Genomic DNA, 24,558 nt, shown 5'->3' on the forward strand with positions numbered 1-24,558 from the left:
AGACACACATGAAAGAAACCATCTCTGGGAGGAAATGATCAGTCACCCAAGAGTACGCTACCAAATTTTTACCAAAAGTTGCTCAGCCCAAGGAACTAGTTCTACGGCATTTTCTTCTGCTAACTAAATTTAGAGACAGATTCTTACCGCTCTCGATCCAGCAGACCCTGCAGACGGAGAAGCCGGGAGGCTGGCGTGGTCGGAAACCCTACCTTCTGGCTGCGTGTCCGCGGTCCTGGGGCGAGCAGCCGTCCCGCGAAGGAGTATCCGTCGACTACGCCAACCAAAGGGGAGGGAAAATTCTTCCTCCACCCTTCAAAGTCTTCCAGCTGGACTGAGAGTTAAATGTACATAAGACGGATTAACCGGAGGAAAAAAACTAGAGTGTAATTATGTGGGCACAGTACACATAATGAAATTGAGACCTAAAGAGATGGCCAAGGCAGGCAGTTTTTATACTTAGAGACAACAAATCATGAGGAACTGACGGGACGAAGAAAACTTAACTTTGGGAGCTCCAATTAGTAAGGAACTCTAGGCAGAATTTAGGGTGTGATATTAAATTAGTAAAAATTAACCAGGATTGTTGATACAGCTTTTTTGGCTCTGAATTTTCTCTCTCTCGTGATAAGAATGTCTCTACCTCCCTGGCACAGGGAGGGTGCCTTTCACATGGGAGATTTATCTCCTGCGTTCAGGGTTACAGAGGTTCAGGGGTACAGAGGAGGGTCCGAGGGCCCTTCTTGTACAGGTTGTCCCTTACATATGTTTTATTTAAAATAATCAGTATGCCACAGTGGCACATTCAGGAGCAGCCTGCCCTACAAAACCAACACACCAGCTCTGTAGATATTCACAGCTCTCCCAGCACCATGGTTTTTAGACCTAAGATGAGCAGGTGCGCTGGGAGGTGGCATGCGAGCACTTAAGGATCCTATTAGCTAAGGCTTTGTTTACATGACTGCTCTTTCACAAACTGATTTTAGTAATACTGTCTAGAAACAATATCTCACATTTATGACATACCCACAGACCATAGAGGCAGGAGCATCCGGATGGCTCGACTGGACATCTGCCTTCGGCTCAGGTCATGATCCCGGAGTCCTGGGATCGAGCCCCGGGTCGGGTTCTCTTCTCAGCAGGGAGTCTGCTTCTCCCGCTCGCTCTGTGTGCCCTCTCTCGCTCCAATAAAATTAAAAAAAAAAAGGCAAAAATCCTATAGTTACTAATATTTGTGGAGAAGATTTTTTTAAGATTTGTATTTGTCCCTGGAATCAGTCTTAAGGAGGCTGTGCTAGAGTTTGGGCACAAGAGCCCTTTCTAGCAGTTTGTACTTTAAAAAGGCCTCTTTCCCCCCCTTTTTTCTCCCTCTGTCTCGGGCTGTGTTTGATAGATGTATAACTTCAAGGGACAGAGAAAGAATTTAAGTTCCTGCAAGAAGGGCTTGGGTTTCCCAAGACCAGTAATTTACGAGCCTTTGAGATAAATGAGGGAAGTTTCGGAACAGGTAAAGGGATAGGTGAATTTTGAATTGTGCCTGGAGCGGATTTTTATTTTGAAAAAAAAAAAAATTGTAAGATAAAGACAGTTGCTCTCAATCTCTCAAAGAACTGGGCTGTAACTTGAATGACATGATAGGTCGGCCCGCCTATCCCAACTACGTTATTAACGTCAATTCCTTTTCTTTCCCCCTGGGTACATATTTGAATTTCAGATACTTCTGGCAGTACTGAGTAATCCCCCGGGGGTGTTAAGATGGGTTCCCAAAGAGGGAGCAAAGGATATTACCTTCTCGAGATCCAGAGTCACTCCCAAAGACAGCCAAAAGAAAGAACCACCGCCTGCACGTCCCGGGCAGGCAGCAAGCCAAGCCTGGCTACACAAATGGGACAAGGAAGAGGGTGACAGCTGCCTCTGGGAGAGGTGACGTGCAGTTCTCTTCCCCTCTCCACTGGGCACTGCAGGCACGTTCAGAGGAAGTGATTCTGCCAGTTTTTCCACGGTCCCCTGTGGGGCCTCTCCTATCTACTGGAGTTTCCCATTGGCTATTTGGTTTTTTTTAAGGCATTATTTATTTAAGAAAGAGGGAGCGCAAGTGAGCAAGACAGAGCACGTGTGAACGAACGAGCACCAGCAGAGGGAAGGGCAGAGGGAGAGGGAGAAGCAGGCTCCCCGCAGAGCAGGGAGCCCAAGGATCCCAGGACCCCCAGATCATGACCTGAGCTGCCAAAGGCAGATGGTTAAGTGACTGAGCCACCCAGGTGTGCTCCCCTCCCCTTTGGTTGTAGCTGTTTACCAAAAAATTCCTCAGTCCCATTAACTCTGAGAGGGGCCTAAGGGGGGGCGCCTGTAAGGCCAGCACCTTGCGAATTTTGTTTCTGGTGGCGTTTTCAGAGCGGGAAAGACAATGCAGACCGAGGATTAGCAGAACGAGTTCTCAGAGGACAGAGAGGGGCAGCAGAAGTTCCTTCCGTCTTATTTTACGTCCCTCTTCTACCTTTAATTTTCCTGGGTGTTTTGCTAAATCTTTTAATTACTCTTTTAAGGAAACTATTTTGGAATTTTGAAACCTTTTGGAGCTCTGCTTGCCAGTGTAAACCTGCATCCCGTTCGGTTTGGGGGCCGGAAGGTGGCATGTTTGACTCTTCAGAACTTAAGGATCCTATTAGCTAAGGCTTTGTTTACACGAACGAGACAATTAAACATGTGCACCTAACGCACCAGCAGTAACCACAAGGCGTTGCCGCGGACGGGCCGAGAGACGGCGCGCCCAGCACGGGCACTTCCCGCGCGGATGACCCAGCAGCCTCCACCCATCGTGGGGACTGCCGACTGGAAATGGGAAAGGACTCAAGCAGCAGAGCCCAGTACACGGGCCTGCGGGCGGGAGCCGGGAAGGGATTCCCGTGTGGACTGGCGCTCTGTGACAGCCCCCCATCAGCCTATGCTGACCCGGTGACCCTGGGCTAGAAAGCCCACTAGGTCAGTAGCTCGAAGGCAAAGAGGGGAGCAGAAACCGAGAGGACTCACCGGCGGCGCCTGGGGAGCTGCAAGGAAGGCGGGGCACGCAGACGGGCTCGCGGGGCACCATGCCTGTGATTCTCCTCGTCCCGACGGCCGCCAGCAGCTCACTGCCGATCCAGTGCCACCACCACGGCTGTGAAACAAAATCCAGCCTTGTGAACGGGAAGGTCTCGTTGGCTTTATTAAACAATTCACGAATCGGGCAGCATGCCATCTAGCAAGTAGAGAGGAGCTCTGCTGAGCCAGACAAGAGAAAGGCAGAGAAGGCATTAACAAAAGGGAGTTCACTAGCCAGGAATGCAGTGCGCAGGCCAGGTTGCTCTCCTAAGGAGCAGAAAGGGTCTCTCGGGAAATTTGCGGGTCAGGTTGCCCGGCTAAAGGCTGTATTCCCGGGGAGGTGAGACTGTAGTTCAATTAGGTACTGAGTCCTGGTTTACTGACTTGGGGCCTGTGAGTTTCATTTAAAAAAAAACAGTGGTCATTACTGTGTCCCCAGGGCTTAGCGTGACATCTTCATTTGCTGAATAACGAAGTACTTGAGTGCCAGGCACGGTACTAGCACCATCCAGTGGTGACCAAAATGGACCTGCCCTCATTCATGGGTCCGCCACCTGGTGAGGGAGACGCAGAGTAAAGAAAAAAATCATTCAAGCAATTCATTACGATTGCTATAAAGGAGAAAGCTAAGAAGGGGACCTAATACAGATGAGGTTTCAGGGAACTTCTCCCTAAGGAAGTGGCATTTAAGCCAAGCCCCGAAGAATGAATAGGAGTTAGTCAGCTGAGGTGAGAGGAAAGCGTTCCAGGTAGAGGGAACAGCATATGTGAAGGCTCTGAGGCAGGAAAGAGGAGCATGTTATCCTTGAAGAACAGCAAGATGTTGATGTGCCCTGGGGTTCAGACAGTATAGAAGAAAGGGCAAAAGGGGGGAGGAGAGGAATTGGGGTATACTAGACCAAAAGAGATCTGTGGGTCGTGTTACATATTCTGGTCTTTATCCTAAAAGCAATGGAAAGTCATGGAGGGGTTTGAAGCAAAGGGGGATATGATCCGATTTGCATTATAAAAAGACCACTCTGGCTCCTCCAGGAAAACGGATTTGAAGAAGTTAGACGAGTACATGTAAATGGACCAGCGAGGAGGGCACAGCAGGGATCCAGAGATGATGGCGCTCAGACCACCCTGTGGTGGTGAAGATATGGAGAGGTTCCAGGGAGGCATTCTGGGGATGTTTAGAGAATAAGATAGAACTCTGGGATAGATAGAATATGAAGATGAGGAAGAAGGGGTCAAGGCTGGTCCCCAAGTCACTAACTTACACAGCTGGATGAAGAGTGTCCGACACTGAGCTAGGGGCCCTGGGCCAGCGTGGCCACCCCGAGGTGCCTGGGTGGCGCCCAAGCGAAGGTGTGGTGGGGCCACACAGGAGAGGTCTGGGCTGCAAGCCCACTGACGTCGGGATGAGGTCACCTGGGGGCGGTGATAGGCCCTTCTCCCCAGCCTGAAGGAAATCCAACATTTAGAGGCCACATGCAGGAGAACAGGGGAGGGGAGACGGAGACCGAGTGGCAGACACAGGAGAAAACAGAGAGCCTACTATCAAGCCAGGCAGGTGTGGTGTTTCAAGGGGGCAGAGGGCATGACAACCAAATGCCTGTGAAGGACAAGACAGACCAGGCCTGAAAGATTAAGTGCAGGTTCACAGAGGCTATTGGTGACCTTAGTGAGAGCCAGTTCGGAGAGTGACGACAGCTGGAAAGGAGTAATGTTATCAAACAAGTATCCGACGAGAGCGCGTCCCATAACTTCAGGGCCGTGAGAAGAACAGGAGTGTGCCAGGAACACACACTGGCACACCTCCTACAAGTTCCTAACATCTCACTTGTGTTCTTTGTTTTTCTCCAACAGCCTAAATGGAAACTTGATAAAGCCAGAGGAGGCCAAAGTCTTTGAGGATGAGAAGCGGATTGTCTGCTTCTGAGAGGCCGCTTCCATGTGTGGGGTCCTCGCCCCGGGAGGAGCCCCCCGCGTAGCTGTTACAGTTTTGCAGGGCAGGAGTGTGCCCGGTGAGCCGCTGCCGTGACTATAAATACACTGTGAGAAGACATAATGCATATCCAGGATTATTTTTATTGGACAGGAAAGGAATAAGACTGAGCTCGAACACCGGCCCTCAGGACCAGGGAAGTGAGCTGGTCATGCGTCTTCATGGAGGAGCTGAGGACACGGTAGAGAGTCAGTGCCAAGCTTCTTGGAGAAAAGGTGCTCAACAAATAAGTGTTTTACCTGGAACATTCTCTTCCTCCTCAGTCCCTCCCCACAGGTTGACGGTCTGCCCACTTCACAGCTGTAGATGCTGAGATATGCACAGTGTCGGGTTGGACGCACCCAAGGTTTTGCCAAAGCAAAGGCTCCTCGTAGGCTCCTGTTTTCGTCCTTGGGTCTCAGTGTCTGTGGACAGAGATGACGGGGTAGCCTCTTGGCAGGTCTAAGAGAAAGGGTGGGGTCTTCATAGTGCTGGGTTTCCACTCAGGGCTTTCTCATGCTGGGCTGAGCTCCTCAGGAGGGCCGACAAGGGTGGGCGTAAGTGCTCTGCGTCAGGAGGAAGCAGCCGTGCCCATCCTCTAAAAGGAATAAGGCCCGGTTTGCCTTTGTGGCCTGAGGTCCAAACAGAAGCTTCTCTGTCTCTTGCCCTCCTGAGGAAGGGAGGTCTCTCCCTGCCCCGGACTAGTGAGGATGACTGAACTGGACTTAAGGCTGAGGAGCTGCTGAGAACCCAGCTGGCAGAGCATGTTACACCGACCATCATGGCAGGCAACGTGCTGGGCGTTAAATGGGGGAGGGGGTGGTGATATTACCACATAACTTGTTCTTTTGCCAATTCATTTAATAAAGTACTGAAAACATTATTTCTAATTGCCCGAGTCTGGGATTTTTCAAAGGGAATTTAGACTGATAAGCATGCTAGGATCCCTGGACTCCATGCCTGGACTCCCTTCAGGATACTCCCTGCGCTGGGTGGGGCGCTGGCGTGTGGGGCTGTGAAGAGCCTGCTGCAGGACGGCCAAGGTGTCAGCGTGATGGTCCTTTGCTGCCCTCTCCACCTACCAAGGGATCAAAAAAAGCTAAGGAAGCAACTGAGGCCTTTTCCTCCATCTGACCTCTGAATCCATACAGCTGGCTTCTCAGAGGAGCAGACTTGGTCAGGGGTGGCTGGGGCCGGGATGTGCTGCATGGGCCAAATTTCACAGCCCTCACCACTGTGCCGTGATAGGCCCTGGCAGGCCAGGCTCGATGTCCACTACCTTCTGTGGCAGCTCACTGCTGAGTGGACCCGTCACCCACTGTGGCAAGAGGCACCAGGCTGGTAAGGACCAAACATGAGAGGGGAAGGGATGAGGGGGCCTTCCGACAGTACCTTTGGGTTCTTGGAGGTCCCGTCTGCTTTGTGCAGCAGCCCCTGTCAGGAAGTGTGCAACTGAGGAAGCGAGCTCTGAAAATCCTGTAGTCATTCAGCCACATGGTGGCTGTTCCCCTAAGGGGCCGCTTTGGTAGCTCCAAGCCAACCCTCCCTTCACCCCAGATCTGAGTATTCACGTAATAGTCACCCCGAGGCACTAACTCTCTCCCGAACAGAGCTTCTGGGCAACGGGTATGGAATGAACGTGGCGAGCTGAAGGCCAGGGGTGCTTAGGACAGACTTCAGACTTCCTGAGTAAAAGAACTACACTTCTCAGCTGACATTCGGAATTTATTAAACCACTAAAACTAAACTTTTGAGAGACTAAAGTTTACTCAGAAACTACCACAGAGTACTGCTTTTACAGATTATCAGAATTAAAACTGCTACCTCTAGGAAATTAGAATTTGCGTAGTGTTGACTGGAATTCTGTTTGGAAATACTTCTGGTCTTCTAGATGGTGAACGATCGATTTTCTATTTCTCAGTCTCCTAATGTGCTGGAAAGGTTCTCCGTTCCTCACTGGTGAGCTTCTGTGAAGAGAAGTGGAGACTTTCCCTCATCAAGAAAAAAGACCACTGAAAATTGAAAGAAAAAAACAATTCCACAAACTTAGGAGAGGATTATTTCTTCTCACAAGACATGTTGGATGGTTTTGGGAACGAAACAACAGCTCCTATATTTCAGACCTGCATTTATGGCATGTCTCTGCTGATTTGGAACTTACTAAAAAAAAAAAAAAGAAAGAAAAGAAAAGCCACGTCGAGTCACCAGGTGGCTTTAGGCCGGGTCCCAAGACTCGGAAAGCGGGGTCGCTGCTCAGTACACCCTAGCCACCGTGAAGCCAACGCTGCTGTTTCCGCTCATCAGGAACCGGCCAGGTGGGTCTCCTCTCCACTGGGGGTTTAGGGAACTTTGACAAGGTCACCTAGGGGCCTGGAAGTTCTCAAAGTCAGGTCCAAGAATATTCCATCTCAAGCAGTTTGGAATAGTCTAGCTTCGGCAGCCAAAAAGGCACAGCCATTAGTATTCATCATTTCTACCCAAGAACCTACCGCTGAAGCAGGACTCACCCAACAGAGGGACGCCCAGCAGCCCAGTCCTCACCTGGTAAAGAAGGAGCAGGAGCCCACGCCTCCGCCAGGTGTCCCCCCGGCTCCCCTACTGGACGCACGCAGCTCACGGATCTTGGTCCACTCCCAGGCGTGCCACGTCTACTGCCGGTAACTGAGTGCTCCCTTACAGGAAAAAACCCTCACCCTGGAGCTGAAAGGCAAAACAACGATCATTAGCCCAGGTTCCAGAGAAAGGGATTTTAATGAAAATGGAATTCGCTGGCGAGGAGGCCGAGGCTCCTGTTAACCACGCAGACGTGCTCGTAGCAGCGCTGCTGGGCCTGGGGGCCATCCCAGCATGATTCTCAGCCTTACCATGCAACTGACTGCATCCAAGACCAGCTTAAGACTTGTAGAGGCACTAAGCAGTGGAAAGGTTATGGGCCCCCAGCGATCTGTAATACATTTTTTTTTAAAGATTTTATTTATTTATTTGACAGAGATAGAAACAGGCAGTGAAAGAGGGAACACAAGCAGGGGGAGTGGGAGAGGAAGAAGCAGGCTCCCGGCAGAGGAGCCCGATGTGGGGCTCGATCTCAGAACGCCGGGATCACGCCCTGAGCCGAAGGCAGACGCTTAACCTCTGTGCCACCCAGGCGCCCCTGTAATACATTTTTTAAACAATAATAAATGATAAAATAAGTGCAAGGATATTAAGCAAGTTTTTCCCATGACCACTTGGGTGGTTTTTTGTTTGCTGCAAATAACAAATATCAAAAGATCTCAACGTCTTTTCCTTGATTTTTTTCTGCCAGTGCTTTCTGTTATAAAAGCAGTATCACATTAAAGGAAATTTTTAAAATAATGCTTATAAATGACACAACACTAAGTTACTTTAATTTTTACATGTCATCTTCCCATGTTTTGCCTACTTTGTGCCATTTTTCCCAGTTTTTTTTATTGTGGCAAAATACACATAAAATGTACCATCTCAACTATGTTTAAGTGTACAGTTCAATGGTATTAAATATATCCATAATGTTGTGCCACCATCACCACCATCCAGCTCCAGAATTTTCTTAGAACCCTGAAACTCTAGACCCATTAAAGAACTCCCCGTTCCCCCCTCCCCCCAACCCTTGGCAACCACCCTTCTGTCTCTAGGATTTAAACAATTCCGAGTACCTCATATAAGCAGAATCACAGTATTTGTTCATTCTGTAACTGGCTTATCTCACCTAGCATAATGTCCTCAGGTTCATTTTCCCACATTGTTACACAGGATTTATAATGGTCATTTGTATTCTGTTGGTTTCCTTAATTATGTTCCAAATGTTACTAATCTTACAATTTCAGAGTTGTTTGTAAGTGTTAAGTAGGCCAGTACTAGGACATATGTTGACCCTTTAGAGTAGACGCCATTTTGTTTTGGTACCATTCTGCCCAACATTGGTATTGGAGTAGGAGACCCCTGAATTTCCTAATGGATGATGTTAAAGAAGAACCAGTCCTAACAAAAGGTAACCAGGAGGTTGTCTGGAGGAGCTAAATGGGACTGTAAGGCTAATCCCTAATTATCACAGAGTTCTACTAACCCTGCCGCCACACCAAGTACGGTCCATGAGGAGGCTCCTGAAGAATATGTGTATAAAGGACAGCCACTACGGAAGTGAGACTGACCTCACAGCTGCAGAAGGAGGTGGATGCCTATTAATCAGGAACTAAATAGAATTTAGCCAATTCGTTTCCAAGGTGGCGGAAGGAGACCCGAACACAAGAGTGAGCATGCACTCCAAACCAACCATCCCTCGCCTCCAAGATTCCCCCAGCTTCTGCCCCTGAGCATACCCTCCACTACCCTGCACCAAGACAAGGAAGAAGAAGACAATAAAACAAACATTGCAAGGACCTTTTGGGGTTTAGGCCAGACTCCCTGGACAACCTATCTTGACCAGAGGGCTATAACATGCTTTCTGAAATGGGTTTTTGGTAACTCTAGAGTGTACTGTTCCATAGTAAATGGTATTAAGGGTTAGCCATGGAAAAAAAAAAAAAGAAATCCAGTCTTCCAGATTGGTTGTGGTGGTGATTATTTCATACAACGTTTCTGTGGAAGTAGAAAATTCTTTAGGACTGTTTTTTTGGAGTAGGATTATCAAGTCAAAGATTCTTGCTATGAAATTTTATTTCTTTTTCAACCTCATAATGTTGAAAGTCAGCGCATAAAGTCTAGGGGTATACCAAATGGTTTGGAAGCAGATGGAAGTTACAGAACAATGTAACGTGAAGCTGGCAATGTCTCCTTTGACCCCGTCCTGGACCCTGACCCTAGACAGTGTTGAGGCACTGCCCCTGCTCCCCCACCCTACAGATTATAGCTACAGACTGGCACCGGTGACCACTACAGCTTCTGGGAAGAAGGAATCATCCACAAATCAGCCATCTGTTTGAAACTGGTGCTGTGCAAGATAATAATTCATTAGTGCAGGTGTCAGTATCTTCAAAATCAGTTTTCCTTACTTTAAAAAACTTTTATATGTGTATGTATGTCCTTGCTTTGCCCAAACAGACCTACTCTGACTGGACCCATTAACACTGGGTCAGATGAAAACTACCTCTTCCCAAGAACCCTACAAAGTAGGACCTACCTCATGAATGAGGGAAACTGAGAACCCAGGACTGTGGGTACAGGTCTTCGTACTGTATGGGGGGGGCAGGGTGGAGCAAAACCCTTCAGGAAAGGGATTTTGGCAAATGTAGAAAGCCACACCTGGCAACACCTGAGATTTTGAGCTCAGTTCAATCCCCTCACTCGACCACTGAGGAGACCGGTGTTGGAGCAAAAGCAACTTGCCTGAGATCACACAGTGTATCACTGGGAGAGCACGATCTAGAACACGGGCCTGTCCCTGTTCTGATAGTTGTGACCTTCGGTTCCTTCTGCGATTGACCTTCCTCCTGCTAAGTCTGGTAAATCTGGTCCCAATCCACTAGGACAACTTAAACAAAATAAACTCTCACCCTAAGAACACAGATGGGGTCTCTTTAGTCCCTGGTGCTAAAAGTTACAGGACTCTGGAGTCACATTTCAAGCCTCACAGTGGCCTGACCGTCACACGGCTGGGACGCCCAGGAGGAGCTTGGGTGATGGGAGTCGGACTCTACAGAGCCAACAGCTTCCTCATTGGCCACTGATCCTCCAGCCGCCAACCAGGGATCTGGACCAAAGGAAGCAAGTAGGCACATTCCAGAGAGCTGGAGAAGATGCTGTTTGGATGGTTTTCACGCAAGAGGGCAGCATGTGTCCAGCAAGCAATTAATCCATTATGTCAGTGGCTCCCAAGGATCCAGCTGTGCTGGGGGCCTGGTGACATTGTTCTTTAAGACTCCATACCAAGCACATAATGTTAAAAGCAATTTCATTTTAAGCCCATTCACCCTTGTGTCCAAAGACACTGGTAAGCAGAGAGTGGGTCCCAAGGCTCCATAAAGAACAGCACTGCAAGTCTCTGGGTGCTGAGGACAGAGGTTCAAATCTCAGCGCTACCAGTAGTTGTGTGACCCTGGACAAGTAACTTAGCTTTTCTGTGCTTGGGTTTCCCATTGAAATACTAGTACTCCCCTCAGAGGGGTGTTTGGTTAGAGGAGTAAATTAATACACGTAAAGCACTTAAGACAGTACCTGACAGGTAGTATGGGCTCCAGAAGCAGTAACTCTTATTCTCTGATCAGAACCTTTTCCTTCCAGCACGGCCTTAATGAGCACGAAGGATAAGGAAAGAGAAAAGAGGCGCCTGGGCTGGGCCATCCTTCCCGTCCTTCAGAGCCCCTCTGAAACAACATCGCCATTTTCAGACAAATAGCAAGCTCTAGACTGTCAAGCGGCCTAGAGCCGGAAGCCATTTCCAAGGCTCAATACCTATGGGCTAAGAACCATTCCCCATATTTGACACTTTCATTTTTACTTTGTTAAGGAACCGCATATCCGTGTCCTATCCAGAAACAGGGATTAGGGAGGCGAAAAGCCTGTTTGCGTTTTGATTTGATTTCACAGATGTTAGCATGTATTATCCGGCCTCCCACACTACAATCATATGGCTGAAGGTCATTTCTTTGATGTCGGCACGTGGTTCTCTGTTTCTAGCATTTTTTTCTTTCACTCATTAAGATTGCTACTGATTCCCCAGCCTGTTGAAGAAATGAATGATGGGAGTCTTGAGAGGCGCAGGAGGAGAGGGGAAAGGGAAGAAGAGAAGGGAATAAAGCAAAACGAATCGGGAGGGTGGGAGGTGGGCGGGTGAACTCCTGACTCCTGACTTGCACCCAGCTTTGCCCCTCCTATCACCTTGTCCAGGAACTGGCCCTGTGTGTCTCAGGCCGGCAGCCCAGCGTCCCGGGCACTGGTGTTTATGGAGACAGCAGCCCAGCATCTACGGAGCAGCTATGGGAGATATCCCAGCTGCCCACTGCTGCTTTTATATTTCCCAGTGGATTTTTCTATTTCCTATATTCTTAGGCAATGTGTAAGGTCTTTTTCCTTCCGTCAAGATAAAGCACTAATTTCTAATTCATTTTCCCAGGAGGACCCATTGATGATCAACAACATTCTTCCAGCTGAATCATCTAGTCCAGCATTTCTCAACTTTTTTTTTCATCACAGCCCCTTCGAAGAGACTTTTTAGACATTTTTTCCCTAATCCTTTCCCCACCATGAAAATTCTAACACCACAGTTATACTGTATTTCTCTTTATGGCCCCTGGGCACAAACCATTGAATACCTAAGTTCTTTTTGGTCTCCCATGAACCAGTTTTTACTCTCTAAGGGGTGATAGCCTCCCAGTTGAGAATGCTTGATCCAGTCAAACCCTAGATAATTCTTGTTACCCTTGCCATCTCCAAGAACCCCACTATCACCCTAAAGACCATTTGCCTTTACACACATTATTCAGCTTCCAATCCAGTAAATTTTAGCAGTTACAACATTCTTATTCCTGCCTTCATTTTTTTATCTGTCCTGAAACAAGTTTAATCATTGTGCAAAAACATTGCTTGTGTTGTTTAAAAAAACGCTAAGTGTAAAAGGGGAACAGGCTGTCCTAACAGGGACTGTTCCTACCTGAAGCATTCTGGCACCAGCGGCTTCAGAGCTGAATTCCAGTGACTGCCACCAGGCCTCCGGGCAGAACCGGAGGCTGAGCAAATCCGCCTTTGCTGTTGTCCCACTTCCCTTTCTCACTCCCTAATTCCCCTACTCTCACCACCCATCCAAGAAATCCACAGAACCCAAGCCTCTGCTCCCCCCAGGGTGCCCACCTCCTACATCAGCGTCCTCCTGCTCGGTCACCACCCTCACAACCCCAGAATAATTCCAGAATACATTTGGCTCTTATGAAAGGGTTTGATCCCTGCAACGTCTTAAGCAGAGCTGAGAAAGCCCGTCCTCCCTCCCTCCCTCCCTCCCTCCCTCCCTTCCTTCCTTCTCCCCCTCACAGACAAATACTGAATACTTACTTTATCCCACGCATTTTGGGGGCTGGTAAGAATACAATGGTTAGCGTCATGTCTGGGATTTGATTTTATTCTATTTACAAGTTAATAAGTTAGACTGTTACTGTTTCATGGATGCTGGTATGACACGAGACGCCTGGGTCAGATACACAAGACTTTACCATCCATAGAACGGCAGAGAGCTGATGGCGAATAAAATTTTTACAAAAAGTTTCCATAAGGAAATTAGTCAACACTGAATGTTTCTGTAAGGTCAAAGTGAGATTAGTCCTGAAAATGCCCATGGACTTAGTGACATGGAAGTTAAAGGTCACCTTGATAGCAGCCATTCTGATAAACTGACAGCAGGAAAGCCAGACCGGAGTGGGTTGAGAAGTAATTGGATGAAGGATGTCTTTCAAGAAATAAATGAAAGAGAAGAGATGGGACAGTGCTCAAAGGGGATAGGGAATCTAGGGAGGGTTACTTCATCTGAAGTAAGACCAGTTAAATAAACATTAATTGGGAGGGAAAGACAGGGTGGGAGAGAGAGAGAACTCGAGACTCCCGAGGTGAGCTGGACCAGGGCCTGCCGCATAGCTGAGACACGGAGCGTCTCGCAAGCCGCGGGGCTCCAGGGTGAGGCGCAGAGCAGGCGGGTGTGTGAGGCTAGGAGGGTGCTGGCCCGCTGTCAACATCCAGGGTGAATACGAGACTCTGTGGGACAATCATCTCTTCAGGGGGAAGGGGAACCAAAAACAGAGTAGAGTAGAATTTATTCCTTTTAAATGTGGAAACGTTTTTTAGGACAATTTTTGCCCCTTTCGATTCCTTTAGTTTCTGAAAAGACGAAAACGAAAAGGTAAAGTAAGCCGCACTTACGGCCTTCCCCCAACTGTCCTTCCTCAGAAGGAAGACTCCAGGGCCTACCATCACGGGACGCCACTGAAGGAACGAGGTCAAGGATACCAAGAGATTACTGGAGTTGTGGCAAACTCCCATAGAAGGTCCACAATGTCAGACCCTCTTCTAATCATTTATATATACTTTTTTTTCTCACTTCTCACAGTAACCCTATGAAGTCAAGGAACCTGAGCTACAGAGAGATTAAGGTAACTCACCCAAAGATCACACAGTAAGCGAGATAGCAGATACTCCAACACAGGCGGTCTGGCTCCAGTTGGCATGTTCAACCACGTACGCCATGCTGCTGCTGTTACTGAGTGCCCAGTAAAGAGTAATCCAGAGATGAGCAGAGACGAGAGGCCCTGGGAGGAGAGAGGGGGAGACAGTTTGAGGCTGGGGGGAGAGGTGCATCCATTAAACCTCAGGTACAATGGGCCACCTCAGTTTGGACTGTAAGCCAAGACATCATCACTACCGTGGTTTAAACAAATGATTAGGACTCATTTATATAAGTGCCAAGTCTACTCAACTAAATTTATAATGTATCAGTAAGGATTGCATTTTTATAAATGTATGTATGTATAAATGTATGTATAAATATATAAAGGTATGTATAAATGTATTTATGTATAAATGTATAAAAATGTCTAAAATGTATAAAAAATCAATACAATTTTTATTATAACCAACAGTGATATTAGAACTTGATCTGGGTTCTGAAAACAGCCTCAGAGCTGGACAAAATCATCAAACATATGACCGAGATGTTACAGATATGTGACTGATTTGCCTAACTTGTGCATTAGTTCCATAATGTGTATGGTAGATTCTTATGGCAAATGCTCCCCAATAAATGGGTCATGAAATGACACATTGGCAAACACGTTAAGCAGAAGCCTGGAAAGTGCTCGCAGATTGGACCTTGTCCTCTCTTGCTGCTGGGAACCCTTCCGCTGCCGTGTGAATAATGCCAGGCAAAGCGGCCGGAGACACTCGGGCCAGCCAGCAGCCAGCCAGCACTTACCTCCAGACATGTGCACCTAAGACAATGCCCCCAGCTGACCCACCTGCTGGCTGGAGCCGCGTGAACGAGTCTAGGCAAGAGCCTACATTTCTGACTCGCAGAACGGGGAGTTAAGTAAGGCTGTGCTTTTAAGCTACTGAATTTGGGGGTGGCTTGTTACTCAGGGAAGGATAACTGAAACGATACATAAAAATTAAGGAAGGCTAGCTGCCGTACTAAACGACCCCTAGATACACAATGGCTTAAATACAACAGAAGCTGACCATTCACAGAAACAGTTCAAGAAGGCTTCACATTGGTGGTAGGGGGCTCTGTGGCATACAGTCACTCAGGGTCCCAGGCTGTCAGTTTTGCCACCTTCAACGTGGGCCTGCCAAGGTCACCTAGGCACCGTAAACCAGACAGCAGCAGCAGAGAGAGCACGGAGGGCAGCAGATGGGAAGTTTTATGGGCCCGCTCAAGAAGCAGGGCACATCTCTTCTATTCACATTTCAAAGGTAGAACCCGATCGCATGGCCAACCCCAACTGCGACGAAGGAGTCTAGCTGTGTGCCTGGAAGGCGAGGAAAAGAGCATGAGGGACTCAGTTTGATGCTACAGACTTACGTTAGCATTTTAGGCACAACGAGAGCACAGGGAGCCTAATCCACACCAATCTTCATCCCTTCATCTGCAACACAGGGAAATAAGTGTTTCCGCGAGGTGGTTGCAAGGATTCCAAGTAAAGTACTCGGTAAGGGTGTCGGGCGCATGACAGGCATTCAATAAATGGTAGCTATTAGCGTTAGTACTAAGTTGAAGGGTGTGAGAAATCAAAGAGTACGGAGAGGAGGAGTTACACGACACTATCCAGATAGCAGTAACATTACTCATGACATGTCCAAGTGCAATCACGAAAGTCTAACTCAAACCAGTGTTATCAAAAAAAAAAAAAGGAGGGGATTTATTAGGATAGAAAGACAGGGTGTAGCTCTCCACATCAAAGGAAGACCTGCCAAACTGGAACCTTCTCCAAGACTTCAGAGGTTGGAACTCTTCTCCCTTTTCATGTTATATGCCACTTACATAGATGTTTGCTTCAGTCTCTCTAATGACACACCCTTTGCATGTTTCAACAGGCTCCAGGATTTTTCTAATTTTCAAATGTATGGTAATACTGTGGTTGTATTTTTAAAGAGGGTCTATTGGCCATGAGTTGGTAATTGCTGAAGTGAGGGGATGGGGACATGGGAGTTCACCACACTGTTCTCTCTACTTTTGTATACATTTGAAAATTTCCACTAAACAAACAAACAAAAGAAAACAAAAGCCCAAGACGGATCTCCTCTTGACTTAGAGACTCAAGAGGGAGGGACGCACCTGATTGTATCTTACATCACAGTTTTAAGCAGTGATTGTCTGCCTTGGTGACAACTGTATGTACGACAAGGGAAATGCTGCCATGACCAGCACTGTCATCTGTTTGGCTGTGGTTTTTCTGGATTTTGAGAGCAATGGCTGAAGTGATACACAGACATCAGACTTGACAGGGTTGGATGAATTCAACTACAACCTTTTGTTGACCTCACTGATTGCTAGAACACATGCCCCCTTTCCTCACACCATATCACCTTAAGAAACGTAGAGCTGTCTTGGCAGCATTTCCCTTAAGGGCCTCCGTATTTAATAGTCTCCGGAGAGAACAGGTCAGAGAAAAAGCACAAGAACTGCAAAAATTACAGATCTACTTTCTAGTGATGGGGACAATAAACTCAGGATAGTCACATATGTATGAAGGGTATCTAATCAGAATATCTAGTACATAAGAGACCCTCTGGCCAGCAGCAGAAAATAAAAAAAGAGGTTGAGAACAGCTACTACTCTTTCTTAGAGGATTCCCCCCCCCCCCCCCAAATAGCCAAGAGAGCAGGAATGAGTATTCTCTTCATTTCAGGTCAGTCCTAAAAGATGATTGCCATCATTTCACTATAGGATGTATTTTCCAAAGAAAAAAAATCAATTTCTCTGTATTACATTCTTCGTAATCATGTCCTATGAATTGGTTGATCTCGTCTATTATACTGACCACATGAAAAATAAGGGCTGAGGGGAAAGATGCTGATAACCTTAGAAAAAATTCTAAGGATATAGGAAGCATTTGTTGACTATAATCTAGTACTCTGTCCAGAAAGAAAGAGCACATTCGAATGTAACTTTTACAATTAAAATCTATGCTAATGAGTCTTGATATTCAAGTCATTTTGTATCCAAATCAGATTTTTTATTTTCACAAATGTGCCAGACTGTCCTTACCAAAGACAGATACCACGACATACTCCATCCCCCATGTTTTTTTCTTTTGTTGTTTTTACCATGTAACATTGACATTCCTTCCATTGGGTGGTGGAGTCTATGTCTTCTCCCTGTGAGCCTGGAAAGAACTTGTGTCTCCCTCGACCAACAGGGTACAATGGAAGTGATTCTATGTGCCCTTGAGACAAACTTGGCACTTCTGCCTTGCTGTCTTGGGACAACTGTTCTCGGAATCGAGCCACTGAACTATGAGGAAGTCACGCAGCTACACGGACGTGTCATGTGTAGGTGTGCCCCAAACGTCCCCCACTGAGGCCCCAACCAACACCTCTAGCATCGGCCACCAAATGTGGGAGATTGAGCCTCCAGCTGATTCTGGCCCCAACCCACGGAATCCTTGCCAGCTCTAGCTGGTAATGCACGGAGCAGAGATGAGTGGTTCCTGCAACCCCAACCCAAACTGCAATGGGAATGAAATAAATGATTGTTGTTATCTTAAGCCACTAAGTTAGAGGTGACTTATGATGCAGCAAAAATAACTGAAAGAATAAATATGACACTATTAAATTAGTAAGGCTTTTGTCTTTTGTATATGGCAGAATAAATTGTTGAATGAGTACGAATAAGTGGAGTATTTTGAAGCAGTCAGGAAGGATGAATTAGATTTATAGGTAGCCACATAAATAGACCTCAAAAAATACAGTGAAAAAATGAATAATCCAAATGATATAAAGACAACAAACACTTATAGACATTTTAAAAACATACTCAAAGCAATCATATATATTTTTCAGAGAGTCGTAAAATCTAATATATAGAAGGTAAATCAGAAGGACATATATTACATATACTAGGGTGTAGGTCTATGGCAGTGGGAATGAGGACAAAGGAAGAAAATAATTTAAAAGAAACCACCATGAAAGACCCAACACAAAGAGTGTTATGTAATTATAAAACTTAATTCACATTTCTTCTGAGCGCACAGCTAAAATCTACTTTCCAGCCTCTCGTGCATTTACGTGTAGGCACACGACTGCATTTTAACCAACAGAACGTAGGCAGAAGTCATATGCGCAATCTCCAGGCCAGGCCCTTAGAGAGGGCAAAATGGCCTTGACAACTAATAGAAAGGCTGTAACATTCCCACTGGAATATAAACAACGATCACAGTAATGTCAACGATGACGAGGCAACTCTGTGACCACAGCGGACCGAGACAGAGCACAGCCACTCTGTCAGCACGTCTGAAACAAGAGACTGACAAAAATACTGCAACGACAAATATACTTATACAGCCCACGCTTCCAACATGTGGTTTTTGGCAATGATGGCCCCAGCTCAGCTTTAAGTGTACCGCCTTCTCACACAAAATTACCAAGGTACACAGTCAAACAGCCCGACAGGACCCAAATCACTACTGGTCTCCACTTCCGTGAACCCTTCCGGAATCACCCAGGACAAGTTCAAACCTACAAGCTTGTCCGATTCTCTTACAAGGATGCCCCTGGGTTCCTCAGCTAGCTCGAGAAACCTCGCTTTTTTTTTTTAAATTTTATTTATTCGACAGAGATAGAGACAGGCAGCGAGAGAGGGAACACAAGCAGGGGGAGTGGGAGAGGAAGAAGCAGGCTCATAGCAGAAGAGCCTGATGTGGGGCTCGATCCCAGAACGCCGGGATCACGCCCTGAGCCAAAGGCAGACGCTCAATGACTGAGCCACCCAGGCGCCCCGAGAAACCTCACTTTTTTGACCTCACTTTTGTGGGCCGCGTGGTCTCTGGCTGGTGAGCTTTGACAAAAGTGGAGGCTCTGGAGATCTGGTTTCGACCCTTCCCCGCCCAAACTGTGATCCCTTGACCTGAAAATGGTCTATACACCTCACATTCCTTGAATCTCCATATTCTCAGGGCCACCTTTTCTGAAACAACAGCCTCTAAGTATGAGCTCCAAATAATCTATTGAGCCCTCCGCTGTTAGGTCTATGTTTCATTCCTGGGACTTTTGAATTCTGATCAGTTTGTACTGCTCTTTGGTGAAATTTCGCTTCTAAGCATTTAACTCAGCATTCCTATTACCTGTCTGATTGTCCACAGTCTTAACTGTCACTCGTCTATAAGAGAGAAGCCTATAGGAAGGGACACAGACCAGATAAACTCAATGAGGCTGGTCCTGATGGCTGAGTTCAGGACATATCTCATCAGCCCCGCATCTTTGGCACAGACTTCGCCTGGGGTCATTATTAGTTTGCTAGGGGTGCCACAACAAATTCAACAAACTACGTGGCTTAAAACAATAGATCCTGACTCTGACAATTCTGAAGATGAGAAGTCTAAAATTAAGGTGGCAGCAGGGCCATGCCCACTTTTAGGCTGCAGGGAAAAATCTTTGCTAGCTTCCGGCGGCCGCTGGAACCCTTGGCCCTCCTCGGCTTATACGGCAGTGCCCCAGTCTCTGCTGCTGTCATTACATGGCCTACTTCCTCCTTGTGTGTCTCTGCATCCCCAAACCTCCCTCTCCTAATAAAGACGCCAGTCATTGGACTTAGGGTCCACCGTGATCCAGCAGGACCGCATCTTAACTTGACCTGACTTCCAAATAATGTCGCATTCACGGGTACCTGGGGTTTGGACTTCAACGTAACATTTTGGAAAAACAATTCAACCCACAACAATCGCCTTTCAAGATATTTTAAGAATTACTCTTTTTAGCTGTATCTTCCTAGAGCTCTTTTTGTTTTGTTTTGTTTTCGCATGAGTCCTCAGTTGGCAACAGCTGGTCCTTGGCCAGATGCTGGAGACAAGTAGCTAGCTGCCCAAGCACGTTATCAGTGCAGTAATGCTCACGAGGTCTTTGTAGTCGAAGTCTGCATTCAACTTCAGACCAAGCGTGATATCCTGTTATATTGATAAATCATGCATAAAATTTTCCAAGTTGCACAATTGTATCAAGGACAATCAGGTATTGCAGTGGTCACTTTGGGGAAATCTGACATGAGCAAATTGTTTACTTGACAGGCACCTTAGCACAAGAAGGAAGCAAAATCCCAACTATCCAATGGCAGGCTTCTACATTCTATCTGAAGTGGTGTCGTGTTGGTAATGGTAGACTGTGGTAAGTTACATATGCAAAAATAGAGTAACCATTAACAAAAGTATACAAAGAAACAGACTTATCAACACTACAGATAAATTTAAATGGAATACTAAAAAATGTTCAGGTGAGTCACAGAAGACAGTAGAGATCAAAGAGGAACAGAAGGAAGAAACAGAAATAAAATAGCAGACTTAAATCCTAACATACCAATAATTACATTAAATATAAACAGTTACACACATGAATTAAAAGAGATGGACACAATGGATAAAAAAGCATTTTAGCGCCTACAAGGAAGAGGAAACAAGACAAATTACCAACATCAGGAATGAAAACGGAGGTATCAGCTGACATTACAGACTCAGCAGACAGTAAAAGGATAACAAGGGAATATTACAAAGAACTCTATACACATAAATTCAACAACTTAGATGAAACTGATCAATTCCTCAAAAGCTACAAACTATCAAAACTTATCCAAATGAAAGATAACGTGAACAGTCTTACAACTACTAAAGAAATTGAATCAACAATTTAAACCTTTTGATAAAGATATCTCTAGGTCAAATGGTTTCAGTCCTGAATTGTACCAAATATTAAAAGAATAAATCACAGCAATCTTACCCAATTTCTTCCAGGAAACAGAATAGAAGGAAACACTTATAACCGAGTTTTGCAGGGTCCCAAAAAAGGAGATTCACATACAAAAATCAATTGTATTTCTGTATACCAGCAGCAAACATATCAAAACTGAAATTAAGAACCACAAAACCACTTATAATTGCACCCCCTAAAAGAGAAATACTTCACTCTAAATCTTTTTTCTTTTAATTTAAATTCAATTAGCCAACATATAGTACATCATTAGTTTTTGGTGTAACGTTAAAAGATTCATTAGTTGCATATAACACCCAGTGCTCATCACATCACATGCCCTCCTTAATGCCCATCACCCACCTCCCTTTCCACAACCCTCAGTTTGTTTCCTGGAGTCAAGACTCCCTCATGGTTTGGCTCCCTCTCTGGTATCTAAGATCTATAATGAACTTATCAAATTCAACACCCAAAAAACCAAATAATCCAGTCAAGAAATGGGCAGAAGACATGAACAGGCACTTCTCCAAAGAAGACACACAAATGGCTGACAGACACATGAAAAAATGCTCCACCTCACTTCTCATCAGGGAAATACAAATCAAACCCACAATGAGATACCACCTTACCCCAGACAGAAAGGCTAAAATTAATAAGACAGGGAACTTGAGTCTAAATCTAACAAAATAAGTACAGAATCTGTATGGAGAAAACTGCAAAACTCTAATAACATTTTTTAAAGACTTAAATATAGAGAAACTTATAATTTTATGTTTTGAAATTCAACAAACTAAAGACACCAATTGTCCCCAAACTGAATTATAGGCTTATTGCAACTTTATGGAATCTCAGGGGGTTTTTTTTTGTAGTTCTAGAGAAACTGTTTCTTAACACAAAAAACAAACAGAAAATAAAAAGGGAAAGAAAAGTTGGTAGAATCACAGTACCCAATTTTCAAAGTTACTATATAGCTACAATAATGAAGACAGTGTAGTAACGTGGGTTACACAGATCAATAGAAGAGAATGCCAGAAATAACCTACCCAATATAGCCAACTGATATAGACAAAAAGGCAAAAGCAAGTTGAAGGAGAAAGGATTTTTTCCCCCCAACAAATGGTGTTAGAAGAACTGTACATTCCTAGGCATAAATAGGAACCTTGACTTAGACCTCACACCTAATACAAAACTTAACCCAAAATGGATCATAAATCTACATGTAAAAGTGAAACCATGAATCTTTTAGAAGACAACATAAGAGAAAATCATGAATTAAGCGGAATTCTTAGACATGACATCAAAATCATGATCCATAAAAGAAGAAATGCCAATAAACTGGACTTTATCGAAACCAAATCCTTTTGCTCTGAGTAAGACCCTGTTAAGAGAAAGACAGACTTGGAGAAATACTTGCAATTCACAATTCTGACATGGAGTCTATATTCAGAATATATAAACAACCCTCTAAAAAAATGCAACAGTAAGAAAATAAAAAATTCAATAAGAAAATGTGCAAAAGACTTAGACATTTCACCAAAGAAGATATTCAAATGGTAAATGGTATTTAATGGTATATAAGATATTCGACATCATTACCCACTAGAAAAAAGCAAATTAAAGCCACTACACGTCTACTAGAACGGCATTAAAAAACTTCCATGATTCCAGCTGCTGATTATATAGAGCAACGAGACGGCCCTTACAGAGACGGTAGGAATATCAAATGGCACAGCTACTCTGGAAAAGAGTTTGGCAGTTCCTTATTAAGTTAAACACAGACTTACCACAAGACTCGGCAATCATACTCCTGGGTATTTATCCTAGAGAAATGAAAACACACACCCACATAAAAATCTGTACATGAATGTTTATAGCATATCTGTAATAACTGAAAACTGGAAACAATCCAAATGTCCTCTAAAAAGTGAATGGATAAACTGTAGTACAGCCATACAATGGAATACTACTCAGCAATGAAAAGCAACATGATACATGCAACAAACTACTGATACATGAAGAGATCTCAAGGACATTATACTCAGTAAAAAAAAAAAAAGCCAATTTCAAAAGGTTATATACTGTATAATTCCACTTATATAACATTCTTGAAATGGCAAAATTATACAGATGAAGAACAGATCAATGGTTGCCAGTGGTTACAGGTACGGAGAAGGTATGATTATAAAAAGGTTAGCATCAGAGTTTTCTATGTGGTGATAGGACAATTCTGTATCTTCATTGCTGTGGTCGTTGTAAGAATCTATATATGTGAGTGGGGGGTGCCTGGTTGGCTCTGTTGGTGGAGCATGTGACTCTTGATGTCAGGGCTGTAGAGATTACTTAAAAATAAAAATCTTAAAAAAAATCTATATATGTGATAAAATTTCATAAAACTATATAAAAATTCAAGTAAGGTCCGTCGTTAGAAGTATTGTACCAATGTCAATTTCTTGGTTTTGATAATGAGCTCTGCTTATGCAAGATATCACCACTGAGGCACCTGGGGAAAGCTGGGTGAAGGTACACAGGAATTCTTGGTACTATTTTTTGTAATTCCTTATGAGTATAAAATTATTTTAGAGATGCCTGTGTAGCTCAGTCAGTTAAGCATCTGTCTTTGGCTCAGGTCATGATCCCAGGGTCCTGGGATGGAGCCCAGCACTGGGCTCCCTGCTCAGCAGGGAATCTGCTTCTCCCTCTCCTTATGACCCTCCCCCCACTCGTGGTTCATGCTACCTCAAATAAATAAAGTCTTTTCAAAAATTATTTTAAAATACAGCTAAGAAACTGATGGAGAGGCTTCTAAACATAATCCAGATTCTAAAATTTCCCGAAAAATGTATACCTAGCTCAATGAGATACGAAAAATTTTTAAATCTGCCTCCCTTATAGATCCATCTAAATCCTGCCCACACTTTCCTGTTTATCTTTCCTCTCTCTTCCCTCCTTTTCCATCTTCAGAACTATCTATATTCAAAGTCCCTTAAAATTGCAACCGTCATATGAAGAGGTCCCTCATGTTTCCTACTGTGTCAACTTCTGATCCTAGTTACAGTCAGATCTTTGTGTCACTGTTAAGGACTTCCCAAATCTTGTCTTGGCCCATTACTCCAAACCTTCTTGACCACTAATCAAACAGAACTTCTTTTGGTGGGTCCAGGAGATACAGAAACTTGATATTGCAAACAAAAAGGTCTCTGGAAAACTGTCCCATTCTAGCCCCAAAGAGGAAGAACGAGAAGTCTCTGTGTGATTATAAGGGAGATCCAAGGGAAACTAGAGTGTCCGAATCCAAGTGGTTCCCTTAGCCTAACAAGGTGAATTCTTTCTGTTTTTTAAGATTTTATTTTTAAGTAATCTCTACACCCAACATGGGGTTCAAATTCACAACCCTGAGGTCAAGAGTCATGCACTCTACCAACTGAGCCAGCCAGGGGCCCCCCAGGTGAATTATTTCTGATGGAAGGACAGAAAACCTTCAAAGTGACACAGGTGGCACTGTTAATGCTACAACTGTTTCTATAATTGTAAAAGTGTATTTTTCAGAACTATAAAATTATCAGGTGGTAGGTAAACTTTGCCCCCGTCTGATCTGCCTATAGCTGGCCCCTTCTCATTTCCTC

The 24,558-nt window shown here is 45.1% G+C and overlaps 1 protein-coding gene, 1 long non-coding RNA gene and 1 other non-coding gene across 12 annotated transcripts in view; 1 reads left to right on the plus strand and 2 right to left on the minus strand.

Annotated features, from left to right (window-relative positions):
- The window catches only part of NOD1 (nucleotide binding oligomerization domain containing 1), an 83,094-nt gene extending 77,161 nt beyond the window's left edge, over positions 1–5,933 (plus strand). For all 8 annotated transcript variants that reach the window (XR_015723910.1, XM_087860946.1, XM_045792931.2 and 5 more), the window contains one exon: positions 4,933–5,933. Coding sequence is in view for 7 of the 8 variants with exons in the window: in XM_087860946.1 (XP_087717072.1) it covers positions 4,933–5,005 (73 nt within the window). In the remaining variant the exon portion in view is untranslated. The remainder of the gene's footprint in view (positions 1–4,932) is intronic.
- On the minus strand, positions 1,548–24,542 carry LOC123789111 (uncharacterized). Of its 3 annotated transcripts, none has more exons than XR_015723912.1 (3): positions 22,720–24,542; positions 6,875–15,627; positions 1,548–5,475 (listed from the first exon to the last, which is right to left on the minus strand). It is a non-coding gene; the product is annotated as an uncharacterized LOC123789111 (long non-coding RNA). The 3 variants fall into 3 exon arrangements; XR_015723913.1 differs by lacking the exon at positions 22,720–24,542 and having other exon boundaries at positions 6,875–14,295; positions 15,564–16,845; XR_015723911.1 differs by lacking the exon at positions 22,720–24,542 and having other exon boundaries at positions 6,875–16,845.
- Positions 16,857–16,925, minus strand: LOC123789701 (small nucleolar RNA SNORD2). The gene has a single exon (XR_006778872.1). It is a non-coding gene; the product is annotated as a small nucleolar RNA SNORD2 (small nucleolar RNA).
- Positions 24,543–24,558: the final 16 nt, after the last annotated feature.

The sequence above is a fragment of the Ursus americanus genome, chromosome 3, assembly GCF_024610735.1.
Source record: "Ursus americanus isolate L20-20 chromosome 3, mUrsAme1.1.p, whole genome shotgun sequence".
NCBI lineage: Eukaryota > Metazoa > Chordata > Mammalia > Carnivora > Ursidae > Ursus > Ursus americanus.